Source organism: Pipistrellus hanaki (genome assembly GCF_964339955.1).
Source record: "Pipistrellus hanaki genome assembly, chromosome: 2".
Lineage (NCBI taxonomy): Eukaryota > Metazoa > Chordata > Mammalia > Chiroptera > Vespertilionidae > Pipistrellus > Pipistrellus hanaki.
The window spans coordinates 49,442,526-49,459,173 of NC_140504.1; the positions used below are offsets into that span (position 1 = coordinate 49,442,526).

The 16,648-nt window shown below is 40.4% G+C and overlaps 1 protein-coding gene across 2 annotated transcripts in view; it reads left to right on the forward strand.

Annotated features, from left to right (window-relative positions):
* The window catches only part of PCYT1A (phosphate cytidylyltransferase 1A, choline), a 59,256-nt gene that overhangs the window by 13,671 nt on the left and 28,937 nt on the right, over positions 1-16,648 (forward strand). Inside the window, exons 2-3 of one of the 2 annotated variants that reach the window (XM_084871714.1) lie at positions 6,388-6,466; positions 14,141-14,268. In XM_084871714.1, coding sequence (XP_084727840.1) covers positions 14,152-14,268 — 117 coding nt within the window. In that variant the 5' untranslated portion in view covers positions 6,388-6,466; positions 14,141-14,151. The remainder of the gene's footprint in view (positions 1-6,387; positions 6,467-14,140; positions 14,269-16,648) is intronic. The other variant, XM_084871713.1, reaches the window with a different exon arrangement.

Genomic DNA, 16,648 nt, shown 5'->3' on the forward strand with positions numbered 1-16,648 from the left:
TTTTTTTTTTAAGTTGTCAGGAAAAAAATGGATCACAGCAAAATAACCTGGGCATTTAACCAGCCTGTGAGTTTAGCATGCTTGATGTTCATGTCCTTTAGCAGAAATCTGACTTTTATTGTCACTCTTTGCCTAGCCAGTATTTTAGTGATTCCTTTTGCTTCTGGAAACTCCAGCCCTAAGTTATGGTGGTGTCAGATCAGGAGTAGTACTAAGGAGTGGCTTGGAAGGAGAACCAAGAATCTTCATTACTGCCATATTCCACCTTCCCCCACCCGTTACCACTGCCCTTTTCTTGATATGAACAGTTGATGTTTTCTGACTTATGTAAAGTGCTGTGTACTAGTAAACTGGGCATCGGGACAAGACTCCTACCCTTCCACCCTTCCAACCAGATTGCTGCCCCTCCCTTCAACCCCTCCCATCGGAGGTTCTGGGATTCCTTCCATTTCAGGCCGACATCAGCCAAGAGAGATTTGGAAGCACTTCTTTTTCTTTACCCTTGCCATAGAATTCAGAGGGGGGAAAGCAATTTTAAATATAGTCTGACAGACAGATGTGACCTTCCCAGACCCAAGCAACCAGTTTGGTTTCTTCTCTAAAAGCTGGTTGCTGTCAGTCAACCTTTCCAGGTTTCCTGGGTCAAAGAAACAGAAATCGGAACCTGTAAGTGTTGATCCAGACAAATGCAGCAACTTTTATCAGTTAAGTATGAATAAATCAGAAATTTGTGGTTTTAATTCCCTTTGAAATAGCCTCATGCTTAGAGGTTGCAGGAAGAAGGTTGCAGGAAGAAGGCATTTGGCAGAATACACTTGAAGAGTTGCCAGCCATATAATGCTTGAAAAATAGCCAGATAGAGTTTACCAAACCCAAAAGCAGCCAGGTTTGCTCATGTCCACAATAAAAGAACATTAAGTTTTTATCTATTGACTTGAACTTACTAAAGAAAAAAAGAATTTTAGAGTTGAAACTAATGTTTCTTTGAAAAACTGACTTCCTACTGTCTAATTATTGATGAGTTATCTATGTGATATTGCATGTCTAATGCATAATCCTATATAATAAAGAGGGAATATGCTAATTAACTGTTATACCCTCAAAAAGATGGCGGTGCCCACAGCCAATAAGGAGGGAATATGCTAATTGAACGCCACACCCTCAAAGATGGTGGCACCCACAGCCACAAAATGGCAGTGCCCAGTCCCCTCAGCCCCCTAGCCTCCCAGGGCTGGCCTGAGGTGCAGGCAAGCCTCGGATTGTGGCTACCCAGTCGCCCAGGGCTGTCCTGAGGCATAGGCAAGCCTCAGATGGCAGCTGCCCAGCTGCCCAGGGCAAGCCTGAGGTGCAGGCAAGCCTCAGATGGTGGCTGCCCAGCAGCCCAGAGCCACCCGAGACTCAGGTAACCAGGGATGGCCAAGGCTTGTGCTGCTGGCAGTGGCAGCAGCAGAGGTGTGATGGGAGCATCGCCTTCCCCTGGTTGCTGGGTTGCCTCCTGCTCCTGAGGGCTCTCGGACTATGAGAGGAGGCAAGGTGGGCTGAGGGACCCCCCTCCAGTGCATGAATTTTCATGCATGGGGCCTTTAGTATGTAATACCCTGTTTCCCTGAAAATAAGACAGTATCTTATATTAATTTTTGCTCCCAAAGATGTGCTAGGTCTTATTTTCAGGGGATGTCTTATTTTTCCATGAAGAAGAATACGGTACACATTATTGTTAAATGAAAATAAAGGAAATTTATTACCTGTATATGGTACGATAGTACAGTAGTTGTCAACACAAACCAGACAAACTGTGAATCCTACAGTATCAAGAATTTACTCATTTATTCAATGACAATTATGTCATCATCTTCTGGGACATCATCATAACAATCCAATTCCTGAATTTCCTGGTGAATTTCTTGTGACTCCATTTCTTTCAGAATCAGTGGACCAAATCTCTCATGTTTAGCAATAGCACTGTCTTTAAATGAGTACTTCTTGTCAAGGTAGCCTGCTCGCAGTGCATTTGAAATGCAACTGTCAGTGATTTTCTCCCATGAATTCTTCACCCAAGTCACAACTTCTTGCAGTTTAGGTTTCACAAAGTTTCCACGCTGATTTCTCTCCATTCTATTTTCAATGTAGTCATTAATTTCCATGGGCAAATTGTCTTTGAATAACTTGTTTATTGCAATTTCAAGAGTTTGGAGATAGGCCGTCATTCCTGCGGGAATTATTATCTGATCTATTTTTCTTTCGTGAAGAAATGTCTTCATGTCTTTAGCGCAGTGAGTGCTGGCTGCATCCCAGACTAGCAGACCTCTTTGGCTCCCTCGCAAAACAAGCGGCAGCATTAAATCGACCCACTTCCTTATAACTGCTTGTGTGGCCCAGGCTTTTTCAGTTTCAAGAATAAAAACACCCAAAACACGTTCAATCTTTTTCCTTCTTGCCCTTAGAAATGACTGAAGGTGGGATTTTAGTGCCATCCAGACGAATTGTCAAAATACAGGAAACACATGCACTTTCGTAAGCAGTGGAGGGAATGTACACTAAGGAGGCACCCCGCTGTTCAATTGTTGTTTGAGATGATTGGCCCATAAACACTACAGTTTCATCCATAGCAATCATGTTGGAAAGATTGTATTTAGAGAAGTCAGCATCATCAATAAAGGACTTGAATGCAAGTGCTCCCTTAATAACTTGAGTATCTTCCAACATAAACAATGTTGTAGATCTTCTTAAAGACAGTTCACTTCGCTGAAGGAAATTATCCAGCCAGTGTTGTGATGCTTTGAAGTCTTCGGGGGCTATGTCAAACTGTGGTGCCATTGCAAGGGCAAATTCTTGAATCTGAGCCCTATTCACAACCAAAGCCTTTGCTCTCCTGTCAACAACCCATTCACAGATCAGGTCTTCCAGCTCGGAAAATAATGGTTGCCGACCTGATCCACACTTGCACTTTTTAGCATTTCCCTTGTCCACTTGTTCAATGAGGTTACCATACTCTGCTCGCCATTTTCGGACCAATTGGATACTCAACATCTTCTCTTTGCAGAAAGCAGTAAGATTTTGGCCCCAAGAGTCTTCCACAATTCCTTTCTTGTACTCCACGGAGTAGCTTTTTCTTTTTGCACTCATTTCTAGGGGTAAAAAAAAGGAATTGGGGTATTAAGGTGGGGGGAGGGGGATCACTTAAAATGACACAGGGGGAGTTAGAGGGGGGAATCAAAATGGCACAGGAGAATCAGAGGGGGGATTACCATTTTACTAACCCCTTTTGATCCTCCTGTGTCATTTTGATTGCCCCCTCTGATCCTCCTGTGTCATTTTAAGTGATCCCCCTCCCCCCACCCCTGTGCCACTGAACACCTTCACCAGACATCCCCCCTACCCCTTTATCAGACATTTACCCCCTGGGGCCTGCTGGGACTGTCACTGGGGTTGCTGGGGCCTGGATCTGGGCTGGAGCAGGGTCTGCACTGACTGAGAACCTTCAGTCATCATGAGGGCGGCCTAGAGCATCAGGTAGTGTCACCAGAGACAGACCAGCACTCACCACCTTGGCCTTGTCCCATCCGCTTTAATCCTTCTGTTCTTCTACACGCATCTGCGAAAGTCTCCTCCTCTCTCCCATCCTGCGCTCACTGCTCACTCCGACCTCCGCTCCGCCTCCACACAGCAGTGACGTCAGGACTCCGTGTAACGTCACTGGTTGCTAGACGCCAGTTGGGGCGGCCCTAGCGACCAGTTTATGGTAAATTAATTTTCATTCTGAGACAGAGCCTAGGGGGCCTTATTTTCGGGGGGATGCCTTATATTTCACTCAAAAGGAAACCTGTAAGTAGGTCTTATTTTCAGAGGATGTTTTATTTTTGGGGAAACACGGTAATACCCAACTGTGGAGTTTGCAAATACAAATAAAGGATCTTATAAAGAGAACAGGGCCGAAGCTGGTTTGGCTCAGTGATGGAGCATTGGTCTGGGGACTGGAGGGTCCCAGGTTCAATTCCGGTTAAGGGCATATACCTTGGTTGCGGGCACATCCCCAGTGGGGGATATGCAAGAGGCAGCTGGTCAATGTTTCTCTCTCATCGACATTTCTAGCCCTCTGTCTCTCTCTCTTCCTCTGTAAAAAATCAATTAAAAAAAAAAAAAAAAAAAAGAGAACAGGGACCAGTTAGCCTCATTAGGTCAAGCAAGGACAATAAGCAAGGCCAAAGCTGCCTCAGGACTTAAATAGCTTTCCAAAGAGTCCAATGTAGAAAGTATATAATACACATACTCTTAAAGTTCTGAAAAAAAGAGGTACTCAAATAATAGTGATCATTATTTTTGTTGTTATTATTGCTATCACTAGATACCTAGCATATACTTAAAACTGGATTATGTTCTGTGCTAAATTCTTTGCGTATACTGTTTCTGACCCTAACAGCTGTTCAATTACTTTGTGTCATTTTTTTTTTTCCTGTTGTTAATCCTCACCTGAGGGTATTTTTTCCATTGATTTTTAGAGAGAGTAGAAAGGAGGAAGGCATGGGGAGAGAAAGAGGGAGAAACATCAATGTGAGGGAAACACATTGATTGGTTGCCTTCTGCACGTTCCCTGACTGGGACTAGGGATTGAACCTTCAAGTCAGGTACATGCCCTTGAGCAGGAATCCCAAGATCCCTCAGTGCATGAGCCAGCCCTCTAACCATTGATATACATCAGCCAGGACCATTTGTGTGATGTTTTAATAAAATTCCTGATCAGAATCTGCTTGGCACAGTGTAGCACATGACCAGAGTTCAAACAAGTGATTTTGATTAAATTCATGTGTGACCATATTGTTTCTAGGCAGCATAATGTTAAGTACACAGACATTAGAGCCAGAATGCCTGGGTTCAAATCTGTTTTTGCCCTGTCCTGGGTGTGTGACCTTAGGCAAGTCATTTAACCTCGCTGTGCCTCAATTTCCTCTTTGATAAAAAAGGGATAATAGTATTACTTACCTCATCGAATTGTTGTGAGGGCTGTTATTTAATATATGCTAAAGGTTTATAACTTCCTGGCACATAGGATGTTCTCTGTAAGTATTAGCTATCCTTATTATCATTGATATTATCATAGTAATCTTTAGGACAGTGATAGAGACATGTGAGTCAAACCTGTACAGTGAATCAGATTTACATCAGATTGAATACCCTAACTCATTAAGAATTCTAAATATATTCTCTATTCTGTTTTTTAAATAGCATTAAGGGTGTCCTGACTGGTGTCTCTCAGTGGTTGAGCATCAACCTATAAACCAGGAGGTCACGGCTCAATTCCTGGTCAGAGCACTTGCCAGGATTGCAGGATTCCAGTAGGGGGCATGCAGGAGGCAGCTAATCAATTATTTTCTCTCATCATTGATGTTTTTATCCCTCCCTCTTCCTTCTTCTCTGAAATCAATTAATAAATACACTAAGTTGCCGAAACTGGTTTGGCTCAGTGGATAGAGCATCGGCTTGCAGACTGAAAGGTCCCAGGTTCGATTCCGGTCAAGGGCATGTACCATGGTTGTGGGCACATCCCAGTAGGGGTTGTGCAAGAGGCAGCTGTTTGATGACTCTCTCATCAATGTTTCTAACTCTCTATCTCTCTTCCTCTCTGTAAAAAATCAATAAAATATACTAAAAAAAAGAAAAAAAGAAAAAAAAAGAAATACACTAAGTGTCCAGATTATTATCTCTGAACGCATAATAATCTGGCCACTCAGTGTGTATCCTATATAATAAAAGGCTAATATGCAAATTGTCCCCTCGACCAGGAGTTTGACCAGCAGGCAGGCCGGCCACCCACCAATGTTCCCTCCCCCTGGCCAGGCTGGCCGGACCCCATGAACAAAATTCATGCACTGGGCCTCTAATATATATATATATATATATATATATATATATATATATATATATATATATATATATATATCTCACACACACACACACACACACACACAACACACACTGAATGGCTGAATGGCCAGGTTATTATGCATTCAGGGACTATAATATGGCCACTCAGTATATATGTATATATATTTTTAAAAAGAGCATTAAGGGTGGATCTCAATGAGGAAAGAGAGTTCTAGTGGATTGTCATATTGGTGTGTGATGACAGACATCTATCCTGATCAGTACTTTCAGCAGTGACTTGTATGGAGACATAAAAACCATACCTTTCAAGTTTATAGATTATATACAATTGTGATAAATAGTGAATATGATAGATGGTAGTCAAGATTTAAAAAAAAAATTTAAACAGATTGGTACAAACAAAATGATCAACTAAATTGCACTTTACTAGGATTATGACCAACAAGATGAATAAATCTGTTTTTTTAATCCTCACCTGAGAATATGTTTTTATTGATATTTTAGAGAGAGAGAAAGGGAGAGAGAAACATCAACCTATCGTCTCCTGTATGTGCCCCAACCGGGGATCAAACCTGCAACCTAGGTATGTGCCCTGACTGGGAATTGTACCCACAACTTTTTGGTATATGAGATAACACTCCAACCAATTGAGCATCAGCCAGGACTAAATGTATTCCTTTTTTAAATTGGATTATTGGGGTGACATTGGTTAATAAAATTATAAGGTTTCAGGTATATAATTCTATAATACATCATTTGCATATTGTATTGTGTGTTTACCACCCCAAGTGAAGTCTCCTTCTCGTACCAGTTACCACCAATACGTGTATTTCTGTACAACCTCTGCTTGAATGTCCTGATAGGCCAAAATGAAATGTCTCCGGAGATCATCTAGTCATTTTCCAGACAACTCTTATTCCTAAAAAGGTTCTTGTTTAATTAAAATTCATATCTTTGCATTTTTCCAACCAGTGATGCATGTTCTATTGTCTGGACTTGCACAGAGTAAGTGTCTTCCCTATCCAACATGACAGGCATTAACATATTTAGAGATAATTATCAGGTACCTTCTTGTATTATATCATATACTATAGTAGTTAAGGGTATGTAGTCTGCAGCCAGGCTGACTAAATTTGATTTTTTTGTTTTGTTTATATTTGATCTCTAGCTTCACCACTTACTAGCTGTTTGATCTCATCTTTTGTGCCTCAGTTTCTCATCTGTAAAATAGTGATAGAAATAATATACCTGTGTCAAAGACTTGTGAATATTAAGAGAGTTTTAATATTTTTAAAGAGTTTAGACATACTGGTGTTCTATAAGTGCTCACTGTTAGGAGTAGGAGTAGTAATGTTTCTTCATTGTAATTTAACAACACACTCTAGAAGAATTCTTGCTATAACAGTGATTTTTAAAGGGGACAGGGTGTTTCAGAGAGAAAGGGAGACGGAGAGAGAGATAGAAACATCAATGATGAGAATCATTGATCAGCTATCTCCTACAAGCCCCCTACTGGGGATTGAGCCAGCAACCAGGGCATGTATCCTTGACTGGAATTGAACCTGAGACCCTTCAGTCGGCAGGCTGATGCTCTATCCACTGAGCCAAACCAGGTAGGGCAGATTGTACTTTTTATAATAGTAATCATAGGCGGGAAACTTGAAAAAATCGTTTTGATAGAGAGGATACATCGAAGACTTTAGGCCAGGGGTCCTCAAACTTTTTAAAGTGGGGGCCAGATCACGGTCCCTCAGAGAGCTGGAGGACCGGACTATATGAACTACTAATTCCTACTGTAACACCTTGGCTGCGCTCACTGCCCAAAAAACCTGGCGGGCCGGATCAGACTCCTCTGCGGGCCGCATGTGGCCCGCGGGCCGTAGTTTGAAGACCCCTGCTTAGACAGATGATAACTACTAGTATTAAATAATAATAGTAGCTAATACTTATAAGCACTTACTATGTGCCAAGCATTGAACTTAGGTTTTACATGGATAATCCCACTTAAACCTCATTTGTTAAGTGATGCAACTAATGGTTGGACAGATTTAGAATTTGTCCAAGTTCTCATGGCTTATAAGTGGTAGAAATGGGATTCATTCTTAGGTAATCTGACTTTTAATCACTATATTATGCTGATGGAGTGATGTTGAAGAGTTTTACATTTCTCAAAATGGAGTATAAATAAAAAACATTGATTAATATTACCACAGATATTTGATTAGACACTTGGTTAAGGCAAATGGAGAGATTTTGTTGAAGAATGTATGTACTTAACTGAAAGACAGATAAAACATATTAGTATTACTATTATTTACTAAAGGCCATTGTAATATGTTAATAATATGGTTGCCTTGATTTTTTTTCTGTTTGAATTGTACTCTAGCTTTAAATAGCTAGTCAGACAACTCCTTTCTGTTGCCTTGAGTCCTCATTGTGATATTTTATATTTTTGTATGATTTTTTAATCTAGTGGAATAGATCCAGTGTCACAAGATCTAGCAACCCCAGATATTAGTTTGGCTTTCAAATATCTTTAAAATCATGCTGGCAGTATTTAACTCTTGGTAGTAAAGCCTTTGCTTATCCTATATAATAAAGAGCTAATATGCTAATTAGACCAGACAGTGGAATGACCTTCTGGAACGACCTTCCAGAATGACCAGTGGGTGGGGGACAGGGCCGCAGGGCCACGAGGCAGCTGGTGCTGCAAAGGCTGAGGCAGCCAGGCTGCCCTGGGGCTGCAAGGGCCTACTCTTGCACGGATTTCATACATCAGGCCCTTATAATGATATTCACCATGTGTTTGGCTGGTTAAGTTGAATCATATGACAACATGGTTCAATACTTAAAGAAGTAAGCAGTTAAAAAGCAAAGCAAATTTATGTTATTTATATTTTACCACAATATCTTCCTATATAATAAAAGGCCAATATGCAAATCAATCAAATGGCAGAACAACCGGACCGGTTGCTGTGACCACTCTTATCACCAGGGACAGACACTCAATGCAGGAGCTGCCCCCTGATGTCAGTGTGCTCCCACAGCCAGTCTCCTTTGGCCAGCCAACCTCCTGCTGCCCCTCCACTCCCTCTGGCCAGCCTCCCTTGGCCCTACCCCCCGCCTCCCTACTGACCAGCCCTATGGCCCCGATTAGGCTGGCCGGCCAACCTCCTGTGGCCCCTTCTTCTGGCTGGCCAGCCTCTAGCGGTCCCTTCCCCTGGTGGCCAAACTCCTGTGGCCCCAATTGGCCCCATTCAGCCCTGGTCACTGGCCAGGCCAAGGGACCCCATCAGTGCACAAATTTGTGCACGGGCCTCTAGTAAAAAATAAAACAAACAAAAGAGCAAAGCACAAGTTATCCCTTCCTCCAACATACAGAGAGAGCAAAGACTTCTGAGAAGTTCCTATAAACATGCCTTTGGACATATGAAATAGTTTACCATTAAACATTAAGGAATTTTAACTTGAAGTTATAGAAAACTAGAGGCCTGGTGCATGAAATTTATGCACTTACGGTGGTGGGGGTGGGGTGAGAGTGTTGTCCCTCAGCCCAGCCTGCACCCTTTCATGGTCCAGGAGCTTGCAGGGAGTGGGCCTAAGCTGTCAAGTTGGACATCCTTAGTGGTCAATTTGCATATTATCCTCTTAAGCCTGCAGGATCAGGCTGAAACTGGCTCTCTGACATCCCCTGAGGAGTCCTGGATTGCGAGAGGGTGCAGGCCAGGCTGAGGGGCCCCACTGGTGTACAAAATTGGGGTCAGGGAGGGACACAGGAGGTTGGCCAGCTGGGAAGGGTCAACGGAAGGGCTCCAGGGCATGTCTGGCCCGTCTTGCTCAGTCCCAATTGGCCAGACCCCAGAAGTAAGCTAGCCTACAGGTTGGAGCATCTGTCCCCTGAGATCAGTGCATGTCATAGTGAGTGGTTGAGTGGCCTTAGCATATCATTAGCATATTACGCTTTGATTGGTTGAATGGACTACTGAACACTTAGCATATTAGGCTTTTTTAATATAGGATAACTGATGAAAATATGACATGGCATTTACTCCTCTGTTTATTATGATACCCTTAAAAATGTTTGTAAAAATACAGGTGCCTTTAAAATACTACCTATTTGTAATGTCAGCAGAGGGAGGAGCAGATATTAAAGAATTCTTTATTACTTAAGGTGAAATCTTATCAGGAAACCCTAGCAAAACTTCCCTGTAGGAAAGATCTGCTATAGCTGACAAATCAGGCAACCTCTGAGCCAGTAGCCACGTCAGTTCTATTTGATTGGTCCTGGGACCTTGTTTACCTTAACTAACTGTGACCTTTTATTCCACTGTTCAGTTAGGATGGCCTGACTTAAGTGTAAAAAACACATAAGGGACCCATGCTATAGAGAGAATGTTCTTGATAGAAAGAAGCAACAGTAATGATAAGCTTCTTTTTAAAAATCTTAGCTTTCTGGAAAATAGCAGATTATAGTGGTAAGGACTTTGGAATTAGACAAGCCTGAATTTAAATCCTGGCTCTTCTACTTACTAGCTGTGTGATCTTTTAGGTTGCTTAACTTCCCTGATCCTTAGTTTTCTCATTTGTAAATTGGAGCTAATAATAACTGTATATATGTGTATTAAGTGCCTATCACAATAACTGGCAGATGGTAAGTAGTATTGAAAAAAAGATAGCATTGTTATGACTGTTGCTGTTAACTTCCTTGCAAGATATTTAGATTACTAGACATACTTATTAGAATGTATGCATCATGTATTCTGATTTAAAGAGTCAGGAAGGAGCCAAAGCCAGTTTGGCTCGGTGGATAGAGCATCGGCCTGCAGACTGAAGGGTCCCGGGTTCGATTCCGGTCAAGGGCATGTACCTTGGTTTCAGGTACATCCCAGTTGGGGGTGTGCAGGAGACAGCTGATTGATGCTCATCTCTCTTAGATGTTTCTAACTTTGTATTTTAAAAATAAAAGAAGTAAAGAGTCAGGAAGGAGAGGAAATCAGTTTCTAGAGACAACAACAGAAATTGTTTTTAGAGAGAAATGCTGAAGTATCTAGGGATAAAAGGTCATGATGTCTGAAACTTACCCTCACCAAAAAGATTTCATAACAGAAATCTTACATGAGGGCCTATCTGTGTAGAAATTGTTAAAGAGCATTTTAAAAATTAAACTTGTTATTTTGAAATAAAAGCCTATAGAAAAGTTGTAAGAATATTAATATGAATCCTTTTATGCCCTGCCTAGATTCATACATTGATAACATTGGACATATTTGCTTTACCTATTTTATATGCAATGTAATATGATATACATATTTTTCTTCTTTTTTTGCTGAGGGTAAGTTGCAGAGATCATGACCTTTTATCTCTAGATACTTCAGCATTTCTCTCTAAAATCAAGGACAGTCTTTTCCATAGCACACTGTAAAATCAAATCTAAGAAGTTTAACATTGATGTCTATTATTTGATATACAGTTCATATTCAAATTTTATTTATTGTCATAGTAGCTATTCTTTGTAACAATTTTCCCCCCAATTAAGAATTTTCCATTACATATAGTTATAATTTCTTTGGTCTCTCTTTTTTAAATTTATTTATTTATTTTTTAATTTTAGAGAGAGGAAGGGACAAGGATAGAGAAATGAACATCAATCAGCTACCCCCTGCACGTCCCTGCATGTCCATGTAACTGGGGCATGTGCATTGACTGAGAATTGAACCAGTGACTTCTTAGTTTATGGGTCCAAATTCAACCACTGAACCACACTGGCCTGGCTCTTTGATCTCTTTTAACCTGGAGCAGTCCCTCAGCCTTTTATTGTTTTCATGATTAAAATTTTTTGAAGAACACAGGCTTGTTTTGTACACTGTCCTTTAATTAAGGTTTGTCTGCTTGTTCCTCATAAATCCATAGAGGTTATGCATTTTGGGCAGGTAGTGTATCCTTAGTGCCTCACACAGGATGCATTCATTATTGGTTATGTTAATTAACTTCAATCACTTAGCTAAGGGATTTTTAAAAATATATATATATTTCCTTATTGGTTTCAGAGAGGAATGGAGAGGGAGAGAGAGATAGAAACATCAATGATGAGAGATAACCATTGATTGGCTGCCTTCTGCATGCCCCCTACTGGTGACTGAGCCCACAAAGGGCATGCGCCCTTGGCCGGAATCAAACCTGGGACCCTTCAGTCTGCAAGCCCACGCTCTATCCACTGAACCAAACCGGCTAGGGCAGCTAAGAGATTTTTTCACTAAAAAGGTAACTTTCCCTTTGTAGTTAATAAGTCATCTGTGAGGAGAGATACTTTGAAGCTGTGTAAATATCCTGTTCCTCAACAAACTTTCCCCCAATGGTTTTAGAATCCTAAAGAGCCTTTTTATGTCATAATCACGTGGTTTCCTCACCTTGATTAAGAACTTCTTGAGAAAACAGTTTTTACTTTAAAAAATTATGCCAGCCGGGACTGGTTTGGCTCAATGGATAGAGCGTTGGCTTGGGGACTGAAGGGTCCCGGGTTCGATTCCGGTCAAGGGCATGTACCTTGGTTGCGGGCATATCCCCAGTAGGGGGTATGCAAGAGGCAGCTGATCGATGACTCTCTCTCATCGATGTTTCTAACTCTCTATCTCTCTCCCTTCCTCTCTGTACAAAATCAATAAAATATATTAAAAAAAAAATTATGCCAAAGTACCTTGTACACAGTAAGTACTTAATATTATTGACTACCTGACCTTGAGCCTCCTGTCACCAGATTGCTGATTACATTTCTCCAAAGGTTTTGTCTGCTTGCCCTGAGAAGAATTTAGCAGATACAGAGAAGCTAGTTATATGCGAGTTAGAAATGGTCACTAAATGGACTGATTAGGCCTTGTTAGCAGTGAGGTGGGAGCAGCAACACTGACCTGGATGTTTTGAAAGAATACTTAATAACAATAATGAAGAAAAGCTCTGATTATCATCACTGGATAAACTTGTCAAATGTATAGTATCCTTCCATTTTAATTTGCATTTGTGATGAAAGGAAGTTTCTGGGTGGTGTTCATCTTTCACTTTAGACTTTTTTTTTTTTTTTTTATGTCAGCCTACTACTTAGAGGGTGTCACCATCATTCTCTAAGAATTAGGTCAGGTTTCTTGTAGATCTTGTCACATTGCCACTTGGAATTTAGCTGGAGGAAAGAAAGTAAGGCACAATTGCTGTTGTTTAGATGAACATCTTATTCAGGAGGGCTTATTGGAGTCAGTGAGGCAGAGTAGAATGTCCTCATTCTGTCTGGCACTTGTTTTGTTTTCCTCCTCTGCTCTGAGGATCTTTCTTCCATCTTTCACTGTGCCATATCTTGGGCAGAGAATTAAAATTAAAATTGGGCTGATCATTAAAATTCCTCTATCCCCAATTTCTGGCTGATGCCTAAAATTTCATCAATGCCAAGAAATTAATTTGTTTATGTAAATTAGGTTACCAAAAGCAGATCCTTGCTGGGAATTGGAGAGGTAGCACAAGCCAATATCTAAATATGAAATATCAAACATTCAGAACTTTTATATAATAGCTAGTTGCTAGAAGCACTCTGCAAAATGAGTAATAACTTCTTTCCTGGGGCAAGGAGAAACCTGGTTCAGGTTTTAATAGTTGGGGACTCTGAGCAAATTTAAGGTGCTTGAGACTAAAGGAAGGGAAAATGAATATTAAAGAAGGAAGAGGAAGGATATTTAAAAGATACAATACACTTACACCACAATTTCTGTAGATCCCTGGTGGAGTGGTGTCTGAAATCTACAGAGCATTTAGAGTTAAGAAATTCATGCTTTGTTAAATCAGGAATTGGTGATAGCCAATCCTTTAAAAAAAGGTTCTTTCCCCCATCTGCACCTAAGACATATCTCCAGGTGTCCTAAGGGGTAGTGTTAAAGCTGTATAACTAACTTTCTCAGCCAAGTTATTCCAATCTTTTGCATGCAGTCAGGATGTATTATAGAATTAGTAGGTAGTATACAGGATTCATTGATCAAGGGGAATAATTTCCAAGTTCAGGTGATTAATTGTGGCCATTGTTCCACAGAGTCAGAGTTCCTACTGGAGCCTGTGTTAATGAAGCTTTGTTTTTGACAGATGCAATTGGTTCTTCTTTGGGAAATACATGCTATGGAATTGATCTTTTGCTGAGAATATCTGTGTTAACATCTCTGAAATACTGGTGACAGACTTTTTTCTCCCCCATTGAGAAAATATTCTTTTTCACTTTCTATGACAGGTTAAAAGAAGATGGATGCACAGAGTTCAGCCAAAGTCAACACAAGAAAGAGGAGGAAAGAGGCACCTGGACCCAATGGGGCAACAGAGGAAGATGGGATTACTTCCAAAATGCCTCGCTGTGCAGTTGTAAGTACGGAAGAGTTTCCTGTGTTGTACATTTAACCTGGCAGTGGGAAGGTAGAAAACTGATATAACATTACAAGTCTTCTTAAATAATGGAGACAATGAACAGTAGCTGTGGATAGTAAGTATTTTCACAGTTGTTGGAAATCTTATGCTTTCTTACTAGATTATAACTCACAGCTCAGTTGTAAGAGTTTTACATAGGAACGAAAAAAATGTTAGGAAAATTTGGAGGTTGTATTGTGTATTAGGTTAAAGATCAAATTCAAACTAATGAAATAGAGAAATCGGGTCTCCAGGCAGTGATCTTATCTTGGTATCATTTCATGGTGTTTAGTTTTCTGTGTCTTACTATCTTTTCTCCCATATCATTTAACCACTCTATTACTGCTTGTATCTTAGATGAGAATTTTTTTCTATTACTATTTATCTTGTATTCCTTTATCTCTGGGACATTATCTTTGTATTTCTAATTGTCGCCAAGCCTTCAGTGAAATACCCTATTCCAAATAGCTCTTCCTGTCTTAGGTTTATATCCTTCCTAAAGCTTCCCCTCTAAAAACATGTTAAAGAATACACAACTGAAGTTGTTGTTGTTGTTATTATTATTATTATTATTATTTTAATCCTCACCTGAGGATATTTTTCCCATTGGTCTTTAGAGTGTAAGGGAGGGAGAGGGAGAGAGAGAGCAGAGAGAAACATTAATGTGTGAGAGAGACATCAATTGATTGTCTCTTGCACGTGCACCGACTGGAGCTGGGAATCAAACTTGCAACCCAGGTACATGCTCTTGACTGGGAATAGACCCATGACTATTTAGTGCATAAGCTGACACTCTAACTGCTGATCAACACTGGCCAGGGCTGAAGCTATTATTGATATACAATATTATGAAATCCATTATCCAAAATCCCAGTGACAGAATTGCATGTTTCTGTATTTTCTTTACCTATATTAACTATTAGCCAGTGATCAAACTTTAGTTTCCATTGATTAGTTCTGGAGCTTCATAGCCCAAAGGGAAAAGCATTTCTACTCTGACACAGTTAACAATTGTTCCAAACCAATACTTGTATCTTGAGCAATAAAAACAACTGGACTCCACAAATAGGAGGCATATGGTCCAGGCCTGGCATTGATGATATTAGTAGGGCAAGTATTAGTTTCCTATTGTTGCTGTAGCAAGTTACCACAAATTTAGTGGGCTGAAACAATACAGAAATATTATCTACAGTTCTGGAGGTCAGAAAATTGAAACATATATCTGTGACCTAAAATCAAAGTGTTGGCAGAGCTGGAGGTTCTAGCAGAGAATCTTTTCCTTGCCTTTTCCAGCTTCTAGAGACTGTTAACATTGCTATGCTCATGGTGCTAGCCAGCAATTGCATCACTTTTCAATATATCTATCTATCTATCTATCTATCTATCTATCTATCTATCTATCTATCTATCTATCCCTGGCTGGTTTGGCTCATTGGATAGAGCGTCGGCCTGCGGACTGAGGGGTCCCAGGTTCAATTCTGGTCAAGGGCATGTATCTTGGTTGCAGACACATCCCCAGTAGGGGGTGTGCAGGAGGCAGCTGATTGATGTTTCTTTCTCATCAATGTTTCTAACTATCTCTCCCTTCCTCTATGTAAAAAATCAAGAAAATGTATTTTAAAAATATATATTTTTTATTGCATACCGCAGCAAATAAACTCAGAAAATGACTCAACAGTCAACAAAACAGAACATTAGTTTCTGAATGTTCCTTAGTTTAGATTAAGGAGATGGTGGTGGGCACCAATTCAGCAATCTCACTTGGAGTAGGGACAAATGATAACAAAGTATGTGGTACTCTCAGCCAATCACCATAGCCAGGAATAGAGCAAAGAAGGCCTGTCCTATTGGAATGGGCTCTGGGAATACTTAAATTTCTTGGTCCTTAGAATCTGAAAAATCTCAGTATTTTAAATTACTTTGATTCATATATTCATATCACAAATCAGTTGAGTGACTTTTGTTAGCTATTTCACATTCTTCTCTGTCATACACTGGCCTACATGGGCTAATGTTTAAAGATTCACTCTCCTAACTGGCTGGACTGATCCTAATGAGGAGTATATGTTAAATAAACTTGTTTGTCATCTCCCTTGTATACTTGTACTTTCTGTTTGTGAACCTATTTCAACCCTGTAAAAAACACAAACAAGATATAAATGTATGTATTTTTGTTAATCCTTACCAGAGGATATTTCCCCCCATTGATTTTTAAAAAGAATGGAAGGGAAGGAGGAAGGGAGGAAGGGAGAGAGAAGCATCTATGTGAGTGAGACACATCTATTAATTGCCTCCTGCAGCTGGGGCTAGGAATCAAATCTGCAATCCAGGTACATGT